This window comes from Rhinopithecus bieti, unplaced genomic scaffold (assembly GCF_001698545.2).
Source record: "Rhinopithecus bieti isolate Rb0 unplaced genomic scaffold, ASM169854v2 scaffold_8675, whole genome shotgun sequence".
Classification (NCBI taxonomy): Eukaryota; Metazoa; Chordata; class Mammalia; order Primates; family Cercopithecidae; genus Rhinopithecus; species Rhinopithecus bieti.
Window position 1 is genome coordinate 283,902 of NW_016806447.1, and position 24,135 is coordinate 308,036.

At 39.1% G+C, this 24,135-nt stretch overlaps 1 protein-coding gene and 1 pseudogene across 1 annotated transcript in view; one reads left to right on the plus strand and one right to left on the minus strand.

The window, feature by feature from the left end:
- Window positions 1-366: 366 nt before the first annotated feature.
- LOC108532459 (importin subunit alpha-1 pseudogene) lies at window positions 367-2,117 on the minus strand (annotated as a pseudogene).
- Window positions 2,118-7,803: 5,686 nt separating this feature from the next.
- ANTXR2 (ANTXR cell adhesion molecule 2) overlaps window positions 7,804-24,135 on the plus strand; it is a 167,138-nt gene continuing 150,806 nt past the window's right edge. The window contains exons 1-3 of the mRNA XM_017876529.1: window positions 7,804-8,934; window positions 9,830-9,901; window positions 11,981-12,052. Of these exons, the coding sequence (XP_017732018.1) occupies window positions 8,783-8,934; window positions 9,830-9,901; window positions 11,981-12,052 (296 nt within the window). The 5' untranslated portion in view covers window positions 7,804-8,782. The remainder of the gene's footprint in view (window positions 8,935-9,829; window positions 9,902-11,980; window positions 12,053-24,135) is intronic.

The window sequence follows — 24,135 nt, forward strand, 5'->3', positions numbered from 1 at the left end:
CTCCCTGTTCATTCTCTGACACCCTGTGTGGGGATGACCCCCTGCATGGAGGTCCATGTTTGGGCTCCAAATGCTCCACAGTGAACTTTCCCCCATGCAGAAGTCCTCCTAATTTTGTTTTTTTGAAGTGTGGACTTTAATGTTTATTTACAGGACACTGCAAGATATGAAATTCCACATAGAAATAAGAAACCCATTCAGAGGAGAAGCTTCATACAGTATGTACAGTTGGAACTGCTCAAATATAGTTTCAGTGTAAAAAGTGCTACAATAAGAAACCACATTTAAAAAGAGTTCTTAGCAGAGAGACAGTAAGACAAAATACCAAATATAGTACACAACAAATATATACCTCAGCTACATGATCTAAAAGTTAAAGGTTACAGGAGTCCCACACTGAACTTGGAAGGTATAGCCTTCAGAGTTAGTTTCTATCACAACATTTTGATCTTCCTCTTCCTTTACTGAGAAATTCTTCTCAATTAAGCTTAACAAAGCCTTATACACAGACTCATTTTCATGGTTTTGTAGAGCTTCAATGTGTCTAAGCCTCCACATTCTTCAATCATACTAAGTTTCTGTTTCACATAGTTTCTCAGCAGCCTGAAAGATGTTTGAAATGGCATTCAGGATAACCAGAATAATCTTGGTATCTTTGGAAGTTAAGAGGTTCATCAATGGTTCTATTATGCCACCATGAATGAGGTATACAACCTGTCCAACTGTTCCACCACTGGTATAGCTGGTCACAGCACATACAGCTTGCTTCTGTGTCTTAAAATCTGCCCTAGAGAGAATGTTGTGAGGAATGGGACTAATCCATGATTCACAAATTGCTGTATCTGGTCCTGACGGACAGCTGTGATGTTTGACATTGTCCATGTAACTTCCTTCTGAATGTTAGTTTTGGGGTTGATGAGCAGGCTGGGGAAGACGGCAAGTGCTCCTGCGTTGATCACAACCTGAGTCTCTTCATCTGTACCAGTGACAATATTCCCTCTGGGTCTTAGTACAGGAGTCACAGTTGGCAATTCAGAAGCTCCTAGAAGCTTCACAAGTTGGGGCACAACTCCTGTTTTCAAGAACATGTCAATTCGTTTATTTGGACCATCAGTAAGGTAAGAAGTAGTCCAACAGGTATCTGCTAATACTTCTGGATCATCATGATGCAGGAGCCGAACTAAGGTAGGAAAAATTTGCTCAACAGCATCTAACAGGGGTGCAGGATTATTGTAGCAGCAGACGATTGAAAGTGTCCAGGTAAGATGACATAAGTAACCACATACTAAAGATGACATGTCGGGAACTGCAAGAAGAGCCAAGAGTGGGTCAACTGCACCATACTTAATAACCAAGTCTCAGAAAACTAAACCATCACCTGCAGTGTTTCCTAGAGTCTATACTGCTTGTTCACTGATGTGAGCCTGGGGAGATGCCAATAGAGAAATGAATGCTGGGATGGTACCTCCATCTACCACAGCCTTAGTTTATTCTGATGTCCCAGAAGTAATGTTTGTGAGTGCCCAAGCAGATTCAAACTGAATGGGACTACAATCAGTTCTGCCCAAGAAGGACACAAATTTTGGAATCAAACCAGCCCAGATTATGTGGTCTGTGGGGGACTGTTTTGATCTAGAAAGCAGTTTCACGGCAGCTTGAGTAGCTTGGAGCTGACTTTCCACATTATTGCGATTTGTGCTGTTGACAATGTCATCAACAGACCAATTTATAGTGCCCGGGTTTTTGAGGTTTTCCTCCAGTAGAGAAGCAGCAGCATCAGGAAATGAGCTTGCATTTCTCCTCTTCAGCATTTGGTCATCCTTCTTAGCTTTCCTCAGCTTCACATTGACTTCTATTCTGTGACACCTCATTTCTGTGCTGTCTTTTCACTTGTTCTTGAATCTGTTAAGTCAGGCAGCTGGTATATTAGTATTCTCGTTGGTAGACATGGTTATGAGACAAAGGAAGGAAAGCTACAAAGCAGGCCCAGGGTTCCACAGGAAACGATGCAGGGATCGGCGGCTGTGGGGCAGCTGCGCTCAAAGCGTCCACTTCGACTCAGCTCAAAGACAGTGCTGTTCTCCTGATCTTAATTATGGTCAGAAACCTCACCTCCTTCCCACCTCCAGGTAATCTGCTCACTGGCTTATTTCTCTACTCCTCATGCTGGGCCACCTTCCCAGGTAGACACTTTCTTCACCCTTCTCAGCCTCCAATGCTCCATGCCAGGCTGTCCTTCCCTGCACCATGGGGACACTCTCCTTTCCCTGCTTGGCTTTGGGCACATTGCTTGGACTACTTTACTGTAGCTCTGCTCCACCCTAGCATCCAGTGCTTGGCCCACCTAATGGCTTTTGACCTAAATTGTTCAGTAAAGGAATGGAAGGCAAGAGAAAGAGATAGCATTTGATACCTAGAACACAGTATCAGGGAAATGGGAGTACAATACAAGGTAAATCCAAAAGGTATACCTGTGCATAGGAGGGGAATAGTGACTCTCATGGTTTCTCTGGAGCATCAAGTATATGAAGGGACTAGACTTGTTCGAGGTAAGGATACAAAGCTAAGTTGTAATGCTATCGTGGAGGGCCTTCCATTGTAAGGAAACCATATTCCAGTGCAGTAACTAGGTAGGTGATTAATATGATTGGTTTTATACTTCAGGTGATTAATTACTTTGAAGTATGGAGAAGGTATAGGACGAATAGAATACTATTAGAGTATTTCCTTTGAGAATTGCGAAACTGACCTGCACCAAGGCTAAGGTAGAGGGCATGAGAGAAGCGATGCAGTTACATGACTTTAGCATTTGAGGATGCCAATCCAAACCTGAGCTGCCTTGTGAAGGTCTGACATTGCACATGAGATAGGACTTTCATCAAACTAGCTGCCAGGTGTCTTGGCTTTTTTTTTTTTTTTTTTAGATATTCTGGATGCTGTAGTTGTAAGTGCTTTAAGTTGCCTCACCTAGATTCCTCCTTCACGGCTGAAACACTAATTTCCCCACAGCCAGGATTTTTCTGTTGACCGCTCACAACTCTCCTCATAACGGCTCCAAGCTAAAAGAAGCTGGCATTGTTTAAGGTTATGCCTTCCCCTTGTGGAGGGGAAGCCCACATTTAGTGAGTGATCCATGAGGGGAAACAAAACCCTGGCTCCCTTGTCTCACTCAATTCAGGGCAACTATGAAAGGCTATCACAGCTCCAGAGTTACCTTTGGTGGTTGGCTGAAGCCTCCTTTGGGATTCCATCATGGTTCAAGTTTCCCTCTGACAATTCCTGCTTCCCTCATCCCTTCATTGAGGCTTTGCTGCATGCCTCAATATACCTCCTGCATGCAAATCTCTGAATCTCAAGTCTGTTTCTGAGAAACTCAACTGGAGACACATTTGGTCTCAAATGCAGATGTTAGTAATCATTCTCTAACATTAGTTAGCACCCCCTATTGTCATACATAAAGATATTAATTTAGACGTAATTGCACCTTCCAAAAGCATTTCATTCACTCTCAGGAACTAGTTCAGACATTGACGAAATCTAGGTCTTTAATGACTATACCTGATAAAAGTTGAAATAAGCTTTATCACTTATAGGTAGTGAAAATTTATTTTCTTCCTCTGAATCACTGTAGACATCATATAATGAATCATTTCCCATGTGACATGAATATGAATCATTTTCAGTGTGGTACTCAACTTTCAGGAGAGTCACGTCTACAGTCGTGTATGCCATAAAAGATGTCTACTTGTAAATAATATAGATTATATAATTTTTTACACATAAAGAATACTTTTATTATTGTTGCTCATTTGCCTTTTTGTTTATTTGTTGAGGTATGGGGTGACAGAAATAAATTAGTGATAGGAGATTGAAAATACAAACTGCTTGAGAAACAGTTTGTGTTTAAAACATTACCAGATACACAGTAGGTATCAGTAAACATTTGTTAAATATAATAAAAGACCAGTAAATAAGTAATTAAATGTAATTTAACATGTAGTCCATCGGAGCTCTGCAGGTAGGAAAAAAAAGGACAATGATAGGGGGTCTAGTGAAGACTTTAAATCATCAGTTGTCAATCTCAAGCTATTCTAACTGCATTAAACTGAATTTAAAATGTTTTGAGGTTCATTAGCATTTTTATTAATAAGGTGATACATTCTAACACTGAGTTAGCAGTTTGATTTAATACAAATAATAATTTCCAAAGAGTGGGAGCATTCATGGATTGTAAAGCCAAATAATTCAGTGGACACACAAATAATTAGACAAAAGAGAAACACTTTAGATTTATTTACCTACATAATGCAGTATAGAGTCTCTCTTTCTCTCTCTCTCTTAAAAAATCTGCATTATTCCTCCCATTCTTGACATCAAATTGAAAGTTAAACAGGGTCCCAGCATGACTGTCATGGTACAAAAGTCAGTTTGAAACCTTACCTGGCTATTCTCCAGCTGATACAATTCCTGGAGTGCTCTCACTGATGGAGGAGAAGGGAAAGTACTGCTGTTGCTACCAGTTCTTTTTCACGGCTTGGAGAGATTTTCAAGTCTGCTTTTGCTTTCATCTTCCCTCATTATTGCTTAGGAAAAGAATGACCAACAGTTTTGCTTGCCAGGAACTATCCCAGGGACTGCCCTAATTGTAGCATGGAAAATCCCATGTCTATGGGACGGAAGACACCCCTCAGTCTGTGACAAATTAGGACAGTTGGTCGCCCCAGTAATTAATGATCTTCTAATTAATTTTTATTAAATGAAAGTGATTTGATTAGTTATTGGTCTGGGCCAGATGAGGCCATTTTTTGCTTTGCTGTAGATCTTACGCGAGCAAGCCAGTGAGATGAAACATGCTCCAGGACTGGGATGAATTCTTTACCTAAGCAAACAGATAAACAAAAGAGTGGTACTATTTTTTGGTACGTCAATATTCTCTGCTAGCCTTGTACTCAAGAAAGAAGAACTGAGTTGGGGGTACTCTCAGAAGGCCTGAGAATCTTGAGGAAGAATGAGTTTTAAATTCGAGGTATTTTGCTTTCGTTTGAGCCTAGGACAAGGTGGATTCTTAGACCAGCTTGGGAAGTCCCAGAAGATGAGCAGGCAATTAGTCAAGAAGCTAGGGATAAAGGAAACCAACAAATGTGAGTTTTAAAATACTTCCTCAGAAGGTTAGAGTAAATAGTTAGCATCATGTCTCATATTTCTTTGCCTTCTGTCTCCTTCTAACATGAACCAATTGTCACTTTTTTTTGACATACCTTTTTTTCCCCAGATTTTATTCAATAACATGCTGATGTGGCATATAATGTCTTTGATTCTGTCTTAAGATTAAAGTTGAAAATGGAAACCAATTTCAACCAGCAGTGAATAAAAATCCTTCAAACTTGAATAAGCTGTTGATAGAAATTTCCTGAAAATGTCAGCCTGTTTCAGTTCTGTTACGGAAGGTCAAGGAGACTTATGCATTCGGGTTGGACCCAAATGTGAAATGAGAGGTGGCAACACATACTTGGAGACTGGAGGGCTGCAGAAGTAATCAGAATGTTAGAACCTCAAGAAAGGATGAAACCAAGGAGGACAGAATTAAGGTGCTTTAAGGACTTTCTTAGGACTTTCTTAATTAGTCTCAGGACTAATTAAGGACTTTCTTCTAGGGCTTAATTGTCTGAAAATTATAAAGAGTGTATGTTTCCTTCTTACAAAAGTGAAAGTTATTTTCCATCTAGTTAACCCCTTGCCCCTCAGTATCTTCCTCACTCCATCAGGTAAAAAGTGGCAGATTGATGCAGTTGATAGTGGTGGAATTTCCATCCCTAAGTGACCAGTCGGCAAAGAGTGAGAAGGAATGTTAGCCACCCTCCAGTCAATCTTTGACATTTGGAATGAGCATATTTTCAAAATGGAGGTCTGCCTGTATATATTGAGGTTTTCATCAATTCGTAACTCTCAGGTTAGCTGCTATAGTGATGATGGTCCAAGGTACCATTTCATTTTGCCTTTGTTAAAATAGAGATGATAAGACTGACAGAATGTACTCTGTGTCCGTAAGACATCAAATTATGAAGAAGACCTAAGACCTTTCCAGGCAAACTACCTTAAAACTACTACTTAAAAAAATAAACTATATTCTAACTGCCACAAGGGTTTTCTTTTTCTCTGGCATCTAAACAAACACTGGCCTCAAGATAACCAATATTGAAACAATTGCATCTTACTGGCTGCAAGACACTAATTAAATAATCCTCCACACCTACCCCTGTTCCACGAGCCATAACTACAGCTTTGACTGGACAAGAGACTGATTTTAATAACTTCCTCCTGATAAGAGACCACTGACCACAGACTGGTTCTGGCCGGTTTACAGAGGCTGTGGCACTGAGCACCTTCATGTCTTCTGTTTCAGCTTTTCACATACAGGGCCTAAATATAATACATTTAATTGTTAAGTTTCCACCTCAAAGTGAACATGGGACATATGCAACATGCATGTTTGCTTACTAAACATGCATGTTGCATATGTCCCATGTTCACTTTGAGGTGGAAACTTAACCCACCTGCTTCAGAAATATGCATAGCTCATGTACCCCTTGCTTCAGGAATATTCATAGTTCCTCCTATAACCTGTTGAATATGTATATTTGGCCAACTCATTCAGCATAAATTCCTGTTCTACCCTTACCTCCCTCAGAGTGCCTGCTTTTTATCTCTGCCAGAGGCTACACTTCCCAGCCTGTCAAGATGTCCAGCCTGCAGCTGTAACCCTTTATAAAAAATGAAGTTCTCCTTTCCAAATTTATGAACCTTAGGATTGTTTGTCTCCTATCACACTCAGTATAAAATATCTGAATTCCTTATCTCAGTAAACAAAGCATCACATAATCTGGCCCTTGCCTATTTCTCTTACATCATCTTGCCTGCAAAGCTCCAGCCACACTGTTTTTTCTTTCCTTTTTGAATATGCTAAGCTAATGCCTATGGACCTTTGCAGTAACTTCAAATGTTTCCCCTTAGAGCTCTTGGAATGACTGGGTCTTTTTTATTAGTCACCAAGTCAGTCATTCTTTATCATCAAAATATTTTAAGTTTCTGCAAGCCACCTTTCTAATATGGACATGTTTTCCTTGCTTATGTATTTATTTCTTATTGTCTGTTTTCACTCTTCAGCCAGACTGTCAGCTTCATGAAGGCAAGGGCTTGTTATCTTGTTCTGTGCACTAACCTCCACTTCTGGAATAGTGTCTAGCAAATAATAGGCACTCAGTGAATCTTTGTTAAAGTAATTGATTTTTATCTTCAAAGAGCTGACATATCTGGTTGTATATCAAATATAATAAATGAAAAGTTAAATACATACGGCAACAAACAGAAGAGATGTATATGTAAGTACTACATAAAGCATTGATTTTGTTAAAAATGAAAAGTTAGTAGGTTCTAAAAGCCAGTTTTGACTAAGGGAGGGCGGAAGTCACGGAGGTGAGGGGAAGACAGAGGAGGGAGGGAGAGCAGAACTAGTAGACAGAGGATTTGTGCACAAACTTCAGCGCTTGCACAAGTTTTGCAAAGGAGACCTAGCTTGCCCAAAGCTGAAATTCTCCAAAACTGGAGCTTGCAGGGAATGATAGTGGGCTGAAATATTTTGAGGTACAACTTTCCACTCCCAAAGAGGCTTGCTATACCCTCCCACTCCCCACTCTGGTCTTTCTTTGGCTTGACTTTTTTTTAGAAAAACAAAACAAAACAAAACAAAACAAAACAAAACTAAGCAGGTTTCTTTAGAAAAAAAAAGAGGAAGTTCATAAAGAGTGTTTGTAGGGGGTGGGGTGGAGTTAGGAGGCCGTCACCTCCCATGGAATCCTTAGTCTTGGATTTGTAAACCACGCAAAGGGGCTGTTTTAGCACAGCTGCTAAAATAGGCCAGGCCTGCAGGATATATGGGTATGTCTAGTTTCTACAGAACTTTTGTTTTTCTAAACTCTTTCTTCCTTTTCCCAAATCTGGCAAGCGTTAGTCATCTTCAACTCGGCAGAAACCCACAAGTGTGCGTGTGTAGCTTAGAGGCTTCAGCTGGGGCCCCGCCCTCGTCCCCGGGCGCACACTGACACACGCAGCCTAGACCTAGCCCGAGCGCGCTCCTGGCCTCGGCGTGGCTTCTCTCCAGCCGGGAGTCCCAAGGCCAGCTAGCCTCCTCCCCTAAAGGGGACGGCCCGTCAGCACAGTGCCAGAGTCCAGCACCGGGAGGAAACTTTCGGAGTGCGGAGGGAGTTGGGGTTGCCGGAGGAAGGGAGCGGGAGGAGAAGATCTCCACTCCCAGTTTGTTCTGCCGTTGCCGCGTCCCAGGGACCCCTTGTCCCGAAGCGCACGGCAGCGGGGGGACTTCAGCCCTTCGGGCAGGGTGAGCTCCAGGTCCAGGTCCGAGGCGGGCGCTGGAGGCTCGGCCCGAGGCCGGAGAGGAACTCATCTCGCGAGCTGTCGCCGTGGGCTCGCATTGTCTGCAGGAACTCTCCGGAATCGGGAGGGGGAGGACTGGATCGCGCTTCCACTGGGATTCGTCAAGAGTTCCGGCGGCAGCTGCGGCGGTGGCGGAGACTGCCTTTGTCCTCTCAGGACCTCCCTCTCTCCCTCACTCAGTCAGCTGGTGGGTCCCGTTGCCGCAGGCGCCGGCGCCTCAGCTGCTCGCCGCCCCCCACCCCAGAGTGCATCCCGAGTGACTCCCGGCACCTTTGCGACCCTCCGAGCTGAGGAGACTGCGAGCGAGAGGGAGTCTCAGGCTCCCGGCCGCAGGATGGTGGCGGAGCGGTCCCGGGCCCGCAGCCTCGGGAGCTGGCTGTTCCCCGGGCTGTGGCTCTTGGCGCTCAGCGGTCCCGGGGGGCTGCTGCGCGCCCAGGAGCAGCCCTCCTGCAGAAGAGCCTTTGATCTCTACTTCGTCCTGGACAAGTGAGTGTGCGAGGGACGTCCAGGGTCTCCTGGTGAGGGCTGCACTGGATCAGCTGGGGCTGAGGCTGAGATGCGTGTGCGCGCCCCGGGGAGTGGTGTTGGAAACCCGCGAAGGGGTGCCCTGTTGCTGTCTTCTTCCAAAAGGCTAGCGCTTCGGATCTGTGTAGGCGGAGATCAGGGGGGTGGGGGGTAGTGATTGGACCCGCGGGCTACTTGGCTCTTTGGGGAGTTAGGGTATTCACTGTTTGCCAGTCTTTGGGCCTCTTGGGAAATGGGAATGTGGCCTGTTGCGGGCCAGCTCCATCGGCCACTTAGTCCTTACCCACCTCCTCGACCCCCGCTCGTATGCAGGCTAAAGTTTGCCTGGTTTTATCCTAATCATAGCGTTTTCACTGGAGCCAGGAAAAGCCTAGGGTTAACATGCCCAATGTGGTTTGCATTTCTGCGAAGTAAGGTTTCTGTGTTTACTCTGAAGAGCTGGGTTCCACCGTAAACAATTAGCAGGCAGGTATTGCCCCCAGAAAATGAGCTGACTACCTCTTACCTCTTCTTCTTCTTTTCTTCTTCTTCCTCCTCCTCCTCCTCCTCCTCCTCCTCTTCTTCTTCTTCTTCTTCTTCTTCTTCTTCCTCTTCCTCCTCCTCCTCCTCCTCCTCCTCTTCCTCCTCCTCCTCCTTCTTCTTCTTCTTCTTTTTTTTTTTCAGATGGAGTCTCGCTCTGGGGCTGACTTCTTTAACTCTGGGTAGCACCAAAGTTTCACCTACAGATACCCTTACTTAGCTTGACAAAGAGGCCAGGTGCCCCCATGTTCGTGACACTGAAGAAGGAACCGTTTCAACATGTTTACTTTTCAGTTCCGTGTTTTGTTTCTCTGATCAGTTCAATTTCATCTTTCAGGTCTGGGAGTGTGGCAAATAACTGGATTGAAATTTACAATTTCGTCCAGCAACTTGCGGAGAGATTTGTGAGGTATCTTTCTTATTTTACTTTTCTAGGCAGTGGAGAAGTAGAGCAAAGTGTAGAATTTCCCTTTTCTGAAACCTTTTATGGGAAAAACTTTTCCTGAAATGTTACTTTTAAGTGCCTCAAGGTCGTTATTGCACACATGGTGTTATTAGGACAGCCCTTCAGTCCTTGAGGGATTATTTCATCTGGATCCCAGAACTTGGCTCAGACTCCGAGGAAGCATCTTCAAATACTATTTCAAATGTCTTTTTCTTTCCGAATTTTCATCTGTTTTGAATTTCAGTTATGCTTTCTCATAATTTATCACATTAAAAAATAAATTTTATGCGAATAGTATCCATAATATATTTTCCTTTCCACACATTTCTTAGCATTATAGAGGTCCTCATTAAAACAAACAAAAAGTGTTGGAAAACTTCAAATGAACATGTGTTAATAACCCACTACCAGAAAAGGCACTTGTGTGTGTGTTTAAAGCAACGACTTGTGTTTACACAATGTGTGGGTGTGTGGTTGGTTTAAAATTTAACTGTTCTATATATGCAATAAGCATCACCAGGAAAGACTGGTTTCCTCTCCTATAAAAAGCATTACTGGTATGAAATCCAGCTTACTCTCTTATTTAGAGGTAACTAGGAATTAGTGGCATCTTTGATTTAAAAATAACCTCAGGACACTAGGCTTTTGAGGCTTTATTTTCCTTTTTTTTTTTTTTTTTAAAGAAAAAATGCAACGAGCAAACACAAGTTTATCAAGATAATGGAAAGGACATGAATAGGAACTGTATCATTAAATATTGCTTCTTTCAGTCTTGTTAGCCCAAATGTTTTCTGTAAAACAGGCTTGGATGATCAAAACATTTTGAAAGTCATGTTGCAAGTAACTTCAAACAATCTGTAGAGGCCTAGGCAATCCTTGCTTTCAGTTATTGGCAGCAGTAAAGTTATCCCTATAAAAATGTATGCCTGTCCATGTTCAATCATCAGTCCCTTGCTTAAGAAGCCAAGTTTAACACTCATTTCTGGACAGGGTCTGAGGTAAAACTGTCTAGGAAAGAAAAACAAACAAGATCCTATATCCTTAAATGTCAAAGGCAGAACAAACAGTTGTTTATAAATTTTCTAATTTAATCCTTCAGTGTGCAGAGGGTGTCATGTAGATTTTGATCAAAAGCAATGAATCACATCACTACAACATTGTAAAGAAGCAAGCTCTTATCTTACTCATTGATCTGGTTTTTAAGTTGGAATTCTATAATACACAGTTGTCTGGCTCAAGCCTAGTTGCTCAGTTACTAACAATACATTGTAGGAAGTGAATAAGGGGTGACTAATGAAGAGACTGACTTTTATAACATGTAGAAGCCTTTGAGAGCATTCTAGTTTTCAGTTTATAGATTCTAGTTTCATATCTTCAGTTTTGGACCTTGTAATAGTTGCAGAGAGTATCTGAGAAGCAAGAGCCATTCTGTGAGAGAAATGCCTAAAACTTGAAAGAAATAGCTAACTGGGGTACTTGTTGCCAATGGAAAATAGGATGCTTGAGACTTAGAAAATAAAAAGTGCCTAAGCAGAAAGTGATTTATCAGTTTCTTTCACATTCTCCATGACTCTTTAAGTAGTCTTACTTCAGGATATGAGTCTTTTGTATAGACTCATATCACAGTTACGGTCATTAAGTCAAACTGGGTACTCTCCAGCCCTAAGTATTGATAACCATAATCACTTTGAAGGGCCTGGCCTCCTTAAACGAAATGTTGTAGAACACCAAGGGAAGAGAAATTTTCTATGAAAGAATTTTACATCAGCATAGAATTTATCTTTCCAGTTAGTCTCTTTCTAAATGCAAGTCCTTATGGGTCATGGAGGAGTATGTGAGTGCTGGGAAGCACTGACTAAATCCAACATGACTTATGCAACAATGTTAAGCAGAGTTCATCTATTTACTTAGGGAATGCCATTTAAAAGAAGACTGGACCATTCAGTGAGACCAATTTTAAATAAAACTCCATAACTATACATCTGTATTGTATCAATATTTCTTTTTAAAAATGTTTTAACTGCCTCTTTTCTTATTTTGCAGCCCTGAAATGAGATTATCTTTCATTGTGTTTTCTTCTCAAGCAACTATTATTTTGCCATTAACTGGAGACAGGTTAGTGCATTATCGTTTCACTGCAGGCTTTTAGTAGAGATGAATTTTAAAGGCGTGATTGATACTTCCAAGTGGTGATTCAGGCCTCTCAGTGGAATCGAGCAGATGCACAGACAATTCAGTTCTCTAATAGAAGGGAAAGGAGGTATGAGTAATATAAAAGAGCAGTTAATCTGAAAATCAATATCATTTATAGTGGCTGTGGAATGTGCAGTGAAATCTAGATCCCTGTCTTAGTTGTATATTCACTACTTCCTACCTTCCCCGGCCTCTCTGTTACTGTAATTAGTTCTGCATTTTTCTTGTTTAGATATATTAATCAACCAGGAATTTGAAGAACATTGAGGGGGATAAAGATATGGATCCTTTTGGATAATTTCCTAGATTCAGCAGGCATCCTGGATTTCTGGTCTTTTTCTGAGGTCCACTGATGCTGAATATATTCACCTTTATAAAGGAACTTAGGATATATCAATATGTATATCAATGTAACTCTATTATCTATCTATCTATCTATCTATCTATCTATCTATCTATCTATCTATCTATCTATGTAATCTCCTTAGTACTTTTTAAAAGGTGTCTTTTTCCAAACCAATGTCACAGTGTTTCATAAGACCATTTCTATGTCATTCAAACAGTGTCAATGACAAGTTAGAAATAGTCATTGACATATTTTATGTTCTTTTTATTGTTTGAGACAGAGTCTCATTCTGTTGCCCAGGCTGGAGTGCAATGGTGCTATCTTGGCTCACTGCAGCCCCCACCTGCCGGGTTCAAGCAATTCTCATCCTTCAGCCTCCCGAGTAGCCGGGATTATAGACACATGCCACCACTCCTGGCCAATTTTTATATTTTTTTAGTAGAGACGGGTTTTACCATATTGACCAGGCTGATGTTGAACTCCCGACCTCAAGAGATCTGCCTGCCTTGATCTCCCAAAGTGCTGGGATTTTAGGTGTGAGCCACCACACCCCACCTCACTGACATATTTTAAAGAATGGGATCCGTAGTGGGAGGGAGCTTTCATTCTTCATTTTTATGTCTACTTTATTTAACACAGAGTATGTAAGCTAGTTTTTGGCCAATAAATTCTTGTTGAATGAATGAATGAATGAGTGGTTTCCTCTTATTTTGAAATAAAATTTCTCCGAACTGTAGTTTTAGCAAGGGAAGCTGGTATACTTTGTTTTGCATGATATGTGAATTTCTGAAAAGTTAACTGTGAAAACAGTTTTTTGTAAATTAAATTTTCCCTTGAAAAGGTCCAGAAAGATATTATGATACCTAAAGAAACTGGGGAAGAGAACTTGTTTATAATTCACTTAATTGATTTAGAAAATTATCCATATAAGATTTTAATCTTTGCGCTTTTAGTTTTCCTTTTCCTAGAGAGGAAATCTCTCTGCAGATGCTGAGTGCAGCCTAGGATCTTGTCTTCCCATTGATACTTCTCCTTTCTTTCTTTTTTTATTTTTATTTTATTTTAATTTTAAGTTCTGGGAAAAATGTGCAGGGCATGCAGGTTTGTTACATAGGTAAATGTGTGCCGTGCTGGTTTGCTGCATCTATCAACCCATCACATGCATTAGCTATTTATCCTGATGCTCTTTCTCCCCTGCAGCCCCCACAGGCCCCAGTGTGCATTGCTCCCCTCCCTGTGTTCATGTGTTCTCTTTGTTCAGCTCCCACTTACAAGAACATGCTGTGTTTGGTTTTCTGTTCATGTGTTAGTTTGCTGACGATAATGGCCCTCCTTACTTTCTTGCGTGGATGTGAATCTCATCAGGAGCCTGAGCCATGGTAGTCCACAACCCATGTATGGCAGCTTTCTATACCCAGTGATTTAACAGTTCTTGCCTTTAGGAAAATAAATTTTCTCCATTGCCTAGCTTAATTTCCAAAGAAACAGCTTTGGATCCAGCCTATCCAAAGAAAAAAAAAAAAAAAAAAAAACCATTTTAACATTTATGGCATTCCTATATATAGAAAAACACTTAGCACCATGCCAGACTTGTAGAAACTCTCAGTCATTGATAGCTGCAAACATTGTGCCAGGTTCTTTGCTAGACACTTTGCATACAGTTCCTCAGCACTTTGAAGATGAAGTGTAGGTCACTGGGTGACCAGATTGGTGTTGCTTAGACATGCATGGAAGGGGTTTAAATCTTTAACTTGCGTTAGTGATTCTTCTTTCATCAATGGTTGAATCTAATAGGGCAGACACTGAAATAGGTTACAGAAGAGGCCTTTCTTTCAAGAGGCAGCATAATGTTGCAGCTAAGAGTCACTAGACTGAATCTACCTGCGTGTAAATCCTGGCTTTCCAATTTACTAGCCAAATGGTTAAGGACAAGTTGCTTAACCTCTGTATGCCTCTTCTTTTTCCATCTATGTAATGATGGCAATGATGATGATGATGCTAGTAATACCTACCCCATAAAATTGTTACATGTATGAAAGTTGATGAATGTGAAGTATTTAGAACAGAGTCTCGTATGTAAGTTTTCAAGAGATAAAGGCTTTATCACTATTATTATCATCTGGAGCTAGGCAGTATACAGTATTTTAATGATCAGAGAAGAATCATGCTTACATAAAGAAAATATTGCCCTGCTTAAAAGGATTTATAATATTCCAAGAGGAATTTTAATAACACTACTTGCAAATTGTTTTATACATAGTTGGTTCCTCTGTCTCTTCCTAAATATAAAAACTTTAAGTTTTAATAAATTTCACTATTTGTGGCATTTTAATTGGTTTGGGGTGGCAGAAAATAACACTGAGAATGCTTAGGCTAGAGTTCCAGTTTTGCCACTGACTGATTTGTAAACTTGGGGCAAATTGTATACCAGTGTATCAGTTTTTATGTCCATGAAGTGCAGGACATAAAATCTGCCATGTTTTCTTAGAGTTATTGTGAAGATCAAAATAAGATAATGCATATAAAGTTACTTTGTATAGCATAGAACAACCTCCAATAAAGGACATTATTTTCTTCTTCTATATTGCTGTTTTCCTAATGTTATTTAATTAAATCAGTAACTTCTCAAGATTCTATGGTCCTCTATATTTGGATATAGGGTCACCTTTCTTCCATTACACACTTTTAAGTGTGAAGAAACAATTTGCATGTTATATGCAGATCAGTAAACAGATGTTTCCACAACTATTGTGAATCTTTGTTTCAAAGCCTAGAAGTTGGAATTCTACATACAAACTATTAATATCTTGATGTCATGTATTACCCTCACAAATAGATCAGAGTGTGTGAGGAAAGCAAAGGTTAAGCAAAGAAAACCAAAGGTTAAGCACTGCAGGTTTCACAATTTTGTTTCTAGCACTCATAATTCTTCACAATCTTGGTAAGTAAGTAGCTCTTTCATGTTTCTCAGAGTGTTGCTAAAGATTCTCAGTAGAGATGAAGCAAGATTAGAAGGTAGTAAATACATACCACAGGGCTGTGTCTTCTGTTACGCTTTCAGCATGGTATCCGGTACTATGTAAATGTATGAATAAAGTAATAAACATGCCAAGAAATGATGTTATGCATTTTATGTACTCATAACTTAAAAACCTTATTCTTTTCAATACTTTAATTTGAAATACTCCCTTCTTTTCTCTTGCTCTCATTATTTTTACCCTCCATATGTCTGTTAGGCCATTCATCCACCTACCCACCCACCTACCTAAAGACTTGCTTATCTTATATTCAATGCATTGAGTACTGTGGAACCTGGGGTACCACAAAGATAAGTAATCTAGTGTGAGTGTGAGTAGAGGGATACACATACACATAAATAGCCCAGGGATGTATTATAGGGTTAGGTAAGAGAAAAATGCCAAGTGTTGATTCAGTATGAAAATACCCAGCCTTTCAATAGTAGAGAATTTGGAATCAAGACTAATAAAAAAGTATTTTTAGTTATTATTTTGCGTAACTGGGGATAGTGAATTAAACTCAGTTCTATATTATGCTAATACTGTAACAGAGATTTAGTTGAAAATATTTATTGAACAATTATTATGCACCAGGCAGTATGCTAAATACTTTCCATGCATTGCTTCACTTAATCCTTGTATGAACTTCATGTAATAGATACTGTTATTACCTCAACTTCACAAATGAAGAAATCAAAACTGACAATGAAAAAGTGGCTTGTCCAAGCACACACAGTTAACAAGTTGCAAGCAGTATATTGGCTATAATATAATCTTTTAAAGTTAAAGCAGATATTCCACTCTCATGCTTAAAACAATCTAATCACTTAGACTGGAAAGCCAGTGTTTCCCAAAGGCCTAAACACCCCATCCTAGTGCCCCAGCCAGTCCTCTCCTGCAACATCGTGTGGCACAGTCTAGCTCAAGTGGTCTTCTTTCCATTTCCTAAACAGACCAAGCTTGTTTCCACATTAAGACCTTTCTCTGCTGTAGATCTGCACCTAGCCGGCTCATTCTCGTCATTTAGGTTTCATCTCACATGTCACCTTTTCTGAGAAGCCTTGCCTGGCCACCAGGTCTAAAGGAACCCCACCTCTCCTCCCCAGTAATCTCTTACAATACTATATTTAGTTATCACATTTTCAAGTTGTCCTGTTAGTTAATTTATTTTTATCTTAATGACTCTAATGTAAACATGAAAGCAGGAATCCTCATTTGTCTTGTTCCCTCATGTATCCCAATACCTAGAACAGAGCCTGATGCTCAGGAGATGCTCAATAAATATTTGTTGAATGAGTGATTGAGCTGATACGACTTCAGAACCTTAGTTATTGGCTGCCATCACAGATTGTCTTTTTTGTGATTATACCACATAATAAATAATCTTATATTTGCTATTTTTCTTATTCCTACTCTTACAAATCAGTTATAAATATTTACAACTCCCTTTCATTACACTTGCCCCCAAATTGAAAATATCTTGTACTTGTTTGACCTGAGCACAATAATGAATTACTGGGGGAAAAAAATCTTCCATAGGCAAACTTGTAGGAAATTATAGAAAAGTCACTTAATTAATTTTGAACAATATACACATTTCTATTATTTGAATTTTTTTTCTAATTTTCTCTAATTTCTTAATTAGAATTTTTTTTTCTAATTTCTTAAAAGCTGAATTAAAATTTTACTTGTGGAAAAATTGTTCTTTATATATAGTAAGTAACTTATTAATCACTACATTCTTTTTTGAGGAAACTTGGTAGTTTCTATAAAAGTCTAGAAGGTTCCTATCAGTAAGTCTACTTTTTGGGACTAGGTCCTACGGAAATACTAGCATTAGCATGGAAAGGTAGGGCTATATACAAAATCGGATACTGCAGCATTGTACATAATGGTGAAAAACTGTATTCAATCTAAATGCTTATCAATTGATGATACTATAAATTAGAACATATACATAGGATGGAATACTATGCAGTTATTAAGAAATCAATACATGTTTTCAAGAAAATCTATAGGAGATATATTAAGTGTAAAAGCAAGTTGCAGACACTCAGTATGACTTTATTTTTATAAAATAAAAGGAAAACAAAATCCTTAACTGTTCATATGTTGGGGGGGTGTATGTGATTGAAAATGCATGAAAAGAAGTCTAGAGAACATACAGCAAATTGTTAACAATGACACTGTCTTAGGTATGATATCGAAGGTGGGAAAATCCTTCACAATTTTAATTTATATATATATGTGGTTTGATTTTATTTCAACAAGAATATTATTTATAAAAAAATGCTGAAATTAATGTTACTATCTTGGAATCAAAATGGAATTCACAGGTTGGAAACAAGAAGCATTCAGGAATAGAGCATATTCAACCATTACTATGGAGAGTCCTGAGGTTTTTTGTTAATGAAAAGACCGGGATTGGACCTTGGGCGGAACAGGCATAGGAGCTACATACTAGCTATGTGACTTCTGACAAATTACTTAACCTCTTGCTGCCCAGTTCCTGGGCCAGTTAATAAGAGTGAATTATTCCTACCATACAGCAATCTTGAGATAAGGAAACGTGTATAATGCATGAGAAGGACTAACTATGGTTCTGACACATAAGAACACAATGGGTATTTATAACTTTATCAATTCACTTTTATTTCTTTGCTTCTATCAGCTATCTGCAACTACCTTTCAATTTTTTCTCATTTATAGTTTTTCATTTTCCTTTTCTTATTGTTTTGATGATTAGATAGGAAGGAGGCCAAGGCTAACATGGGGTTGGGTAGTTATCAGTGGACACCATCCTTATTTTCATCATGATGTGCCAGGATTCGAATAGATGTTTAAATAAATCAAAGGGCTATGCTCAAAGTGACACTGCTAAGCAGCTAGAGCCGGGATTCACACCCAGGCCTGTTCTGAGCATGAGCGCTTCACCACCACACTGTACTCACACTCTCTAGGTTCCCCTTCTCCAGGTTTCACATTTGTCAGAATTTGTCACAACTCAAAAACATCGTCATTCTCTAAATTTATTCTATTCTTAAAACTAATGAGGGGTGAAAAGATGAGACAATAGTTGGGTTAGCTAAAAAAAAAAATTCCATTAGGGAAGTATTTAGTCCTGTTTTGAAAAGTCTGTTTTGGCCACGCCTTGTGCTAACCCTGAGGGGTCCAGGCAGGGGAGTAACTCAGATTCCAGTGATGGACATGTTAGCGGTCACTTTCACTGAAGTCCCACATTGTTTTATGAGTATGTTCTAGAAAATTAAGTACACTGTTACTCATGCCTGGGAGACAGACCTGGCATATGGAAGTGGTAAAATGTAGGGGTCGATTTTTCATGATTTAGTAAGGCAGTGAGTGGGAAAATGGAGTAAAAATATGCAAAATGCAGCAGGCCTGAACTTCAGGTGTGAACTGAGTACCACACTTTGGTAGGTGCAGGCCAAATTGGAGAACACTTCTGACAAAATTCGGATTCTACAGGGTATTTTGTAAGCAGATATTTCTGGATCTATGACTGCTACCTTGGATTCTCTGGTTTGGACTCTGGACCACAGAAACCTTGGCATACGTTGGCATTAGAATGACATGTTAAATAAACAAAAGCATATTTTTACATAAACTATGGTAAGATATGGCTAAAACCTGTTAGTTCCCAGGATTATAGAATGTATTAGTAATGTGTGTATCTTTAGAAAAATCTTTCACTCTTTGAAACCTTTAAACAATTTTTAAGTGGAGGAACTCAGTGAGAACAAATTACTTGTTAGATTTTCATCCGTTAAGCAGTATGTAGTGCAGTAGTATATAGTAACACAGTTAAATAGAGCAGATATATGTGAATGAACATATTTCTCTTAATAGAGTTTTCTCTATTTTCTCACTTGGGTTAATTTTGTGGTTTATTAATGGAAGGAGACAATAGAAGTATCAAAGTTTATTGAGCAGGTACTATATATTAAATATTTTACTAAATTCTTCATATGCAATATCTCAGATAAATTACAATTGTAAGTGAATTCTAAGTGAATTATAAATGATTAGTAATTTTGTATAGTCATAAATAACATCTTGAGAACATTTTTGTTTCATATTCTACTCAATCTATTAAATTTTACCCTAAAAGAAACATTTCAATTGGATGATATGTAACTGGCTAATTATCATAAAACCCTTATGTATTACTACATTTTGTTTTGGAATTACTGTTTATTTCAAGTACATTAAGTCTCTGGCTTATAATCTATTGAGAGTAAAGAAAAGAATTTACTTAGGATATAAATACCTATGGCATTCCTGCAATTATATAAATTGGCATTTGACAACATGAGTGTGTGAGTCTTTTTGTTTTAGTGGTAGATTATTTCTTTGGTGGCTTCCAATAAAGCATAGAATACACACACACACGCATGTGTACACACACACACACACACACACTTTTTACTTTTTAAAATCTGGGGCTAGGCCTGTGATTTATTTACTTCAATCAGTAGAATGTGCAGACATGAACATGAAACTGCCAGTTTCAGTTCCAGGCTTAAGATTTATTAAGGCATGGTAGTTTCCTCTATCGTGTTCTTGGAAACCATCTGCCATGTGAAAACTTTGACTACTCTGAAACCACCATGCTAGGGAGAAGCCCAACCTAGCCATGTGGAGAAGCCATGTGGAGGAGAATCAAGACTCTGGTCAACAGTCCTAGCTGAGCTCCTAGGCAATAGCCAGTATCAGCACTGGCACCAACTTGCTAACCATGCGAAGACATTCCGCTTCTAGCCATTCCAGTGGCTCAACTGGCGGCATGTGAAGCCTGAGAACTGCTCATTCAATGCACAGTGCCATAAGAAACAATTAATTTTGCTGATACCACTAATTTTGGGGTACACTAGACTCCCCTTATCTGAAGGAGATCTGTTCCAAGAACCCCAGTTGATGCCTGAAACAACAGATAGTGCCAAACCCTATATATGTGGTGATTTTTTCTATACATACCTATGATAAAACTTAAGTTATAAATTAGGCACAGTGAGAGATTAACAACCATAACTAATAACCAAATAGTACATTTATAACAATATACTGTAATGAGTCCTTACAGTGGCCCCATGGGGGAGATACTTATATTCCTATTTTATAAATGAAGAAACAAGGTTGAGCTTGGAACTAATCTCTATTCTGTCTATAAGCTCATGTGCATCTTCATCCATACCATCCCAGAAACTATTCATGGTTTAAGAGATTATCCTATTTACCCAAAACTCTTACACAGAACCAATGACTGGCAAAATAGGTAATGCAAAATGCATTCCCATAACACAAGAAAGTTTTAAAATTAGGTTAGATCCGAGGTTCTTAATCCTGGCAGCACATTAGAATACTCTGGGGAATTTTCAAAGGCCAGTGATAACCCTGACCCATCACAAACCTATGAAGTAGAATCTCTTCAAATAGAGTCCAGAAGAGTTTTCGAAAATCCCCTCAAATGATTCCAGGGTGCAGCCAGGGTGGAGAACCACAGTGCATCTATAGAGCTTTATGTGAGTGACTCCTGGACTGAGTGCGAGGAATTCTCACATCACTGTGTAGAAACACAGTGTTCACATATAACAGATGCTCAACAGATGAGTATGGACTCATTGACTGAAATCCTGAAAGAGCTTTGAAATCTGGAAAGTTAAGATGATGTGCATTGGAAAGTTCAAGTACTGTACAGGCACATTGTAGAAAGAAAAACTAGGAGATACTGAAAATAAAATTATGGCTTCCTTGTTAGTTGGTCAATTCAGGATTCTCTGCAAACTATTTTATGATACCATGATTTCAGCCTATCTTTATTTTAGTTATAATGCCATGCATACCTTCCACATCCAAAGTGTTTCAGAGAAAAGTCACTGATATAGTATAGTGCATGGCAGTTGTGGTGGCTATTTTCCCTTCCCTTCCTCACCCCTTTCCTCCCCTCTCCTTCCCTTCCCTGCTCTTCTCAGCAAAGAAATTAGGGAGATACAAACAGAGCTGAAAGTGAAAATTTCATACATTAAAAAATTAGCCAAGGCTGGACATCGTGGCTGAAGTGTGTAATTCCAGCACTTTGGAAGGTCAAGATGAGAGGATTGCCTGAGACCAGGAGTTCAAGACCAGCCTAAGCAATATAGTGAGACTGCATCTCTACAGAAAATTTAAAAGTAGCCTGGTGTGATGGTATATGCCTGTAGTCTCTGCTATTTGGGAGACTGAGGTGGGAGGGTTGCTTGAGTCCAGGGATTTGAAGTTGCAGTGAGCTATGACTGTGTCAGTGCACTCCAGCCTGGGTGACAGAGTGAAACCCTGTCTCCAATATATATAAAGCCTCTAAATGAAAGCAAGGAAAACACCATATACATATATGGTGTTTGTGTGTCTCCTCTTTCTCTTCCTCTTTTCCCCTCCAGTTGATAATGGAATTTGGTGCCCCGATTCTCAATTAAAAAAACCCCAGGGCTTTAATATAACATTTTGTTTGTTCAATTCCTGTCTCTTTCACAAAAGTATTTGAGGCTGCATAGAAATTAATAGTGTTGCAGAAAATTAATAAAATATAAAAAGAAGAGTGCTAAGATTTTGGAAAAGGGGATGAAACACTATGATAACCACAGGAACTTAACAGAATTGTGTGAATGAGTAAGAAATTTACTGTGGGCTTCCCCAGTAGTCAGTACAAGAAATAAGTTTGCATGGTTGTCAAGTGCAGAAAAGAGGAAGTACATAGCAACTACTTAGGGGTGACAAAGAAATTTCTGCTTTGAGACGTTATAGGGAATGATGCGTGTCATGACAGCAACATCCTTGACAACTGCTTCACAACAAATACAAAGTAGTTTCAATATTGCTTTTCCGTGTAGTTGAAGACGTAACTTTAAAGCCAAACTCAGTGAAGCTGATCTTCTAAGATGTTGTATTCGAGGAGTTGAACTTATCTTTATAACATAACCTTTCTTCTTCTTCTTACCATTTTAGTCATTTTCTCCCTTGCTTTCATTTAGAGGCTTTTTTTTTTTTTTTTGACATTACAGTGTGGATGAATGATTTCTGTTTTAACCTACCACATTATTTTGCTTCTTGCCCGTTAACTGTTTACCAGTTGAAAAACTTAATATTTATTTTCAGTTGCTTGGGATTCTTCGAGGGTCTGAAATCTGTCTTCCCTGTATTGTTTTGGCCTTTGTTTCCTCTAAAGTGACACCTTGTTGATTGATAAGAGGCTGACAGATTTCAGGTAGTTACCCTGAAGGGAGTACAAGGCCAGGACTCACATGTGTTTTTCTTGGCTATGAAAAAGGGGCACTTTCCTCTTAGGATCATGCAGCTGGCTGCAAAAGTAATGATGGGATTAAGCAGAGCTTGGAATCTTATGGTGCAGATATAGGTACGGATAGAAAAACCACAAAGTGCTCTCTCTCTTCCAGTGTAATAAGCTAGCAGATACCTGCCTGTACCAAAAAATCCCTTGAATCCACGTTTGGCAAGTTCCTTTAGCTTAAAGTCTTGTGCTGGTGTTGTCTGGGCCTCAGCAGCAATTGTGAGCTGATTTGAACTGAATGGAGAAGTCTGTCTTATGTAAAATCTGTTTGTGTAAACTTGCATTTCACTTTTTGGCAGCAAACATTAATGCTTGAGGACACACTGCCACTCATTTCTGAGAAGCACCAAATATTTGACTTTTATCTGCATTCAGACAGAATCAATTTCAAGTTGTTTCTGTAGCTATCAAACATAAATATTTTAGATAAAACAAGCTTATGAATTACATAACTTATGCTATCATCTTTGGAATTATAATTGTTTTATGGTATATTGAAAAATTTATTGAACACTTACTTTGCAAATGGCATTATAATAAGTACAGAGCAGGGGAATACATCATAAATAAAAGACATGGTAATAGCCTAAGGTAAACTTTCAGTGTAGTTGAAAAGTGAATATTTAAATTAAGTTAAATTAGTTCATTTATTAGAAAGTTGAATGTTTTTAGGAGAGAACTTTTTTATCGTGGTAAAACATGAATATGAGTATGACTAGAAAGCTTGAGGTGACTCAGAAAAAAAGAGTGTCATGAACTTAAAGAAAGGTTCAGAATAGGTGGACTTTAAACCAAGTATTTAAAAAGACAATTAATAAGAGTTAATAGAGATGAGTGAACCAGGAAAGAGAAGGATTAGGGTCATACCTTGAACATTGTCTTCTGTTTCCTGGAAACTTTATGACATGGAAAACTTGCCTGGTGATATTTTTTATTGCGATATAAAAATACAATCAAGAAGTTACTTTTAAAGCATGTATAAGGCTCTGGTAAATGGATTATTTATTTCAATTATTTGAAACACAATATTGCCACATGACAAAATGTTTTGAATTTTTTCGACATTTTGTAACAGCATGTAATATAAACGTATACACACATATACCTATACATATAAAATGTTGTGGATGGCCCTAGTAAGTTCCTTGATGTTAAGATGATACTTCTTATACTTAATCTCCTTCATCTGTCATCCTCAGTGAGTACCCTTCATGTGTTATTTAAAATTTTATAATTCAGTTTATCATTTCAAGAATTTTAAAATGCACTTCTTATCACTTCTCAGCCTTTTGGCTAAGAT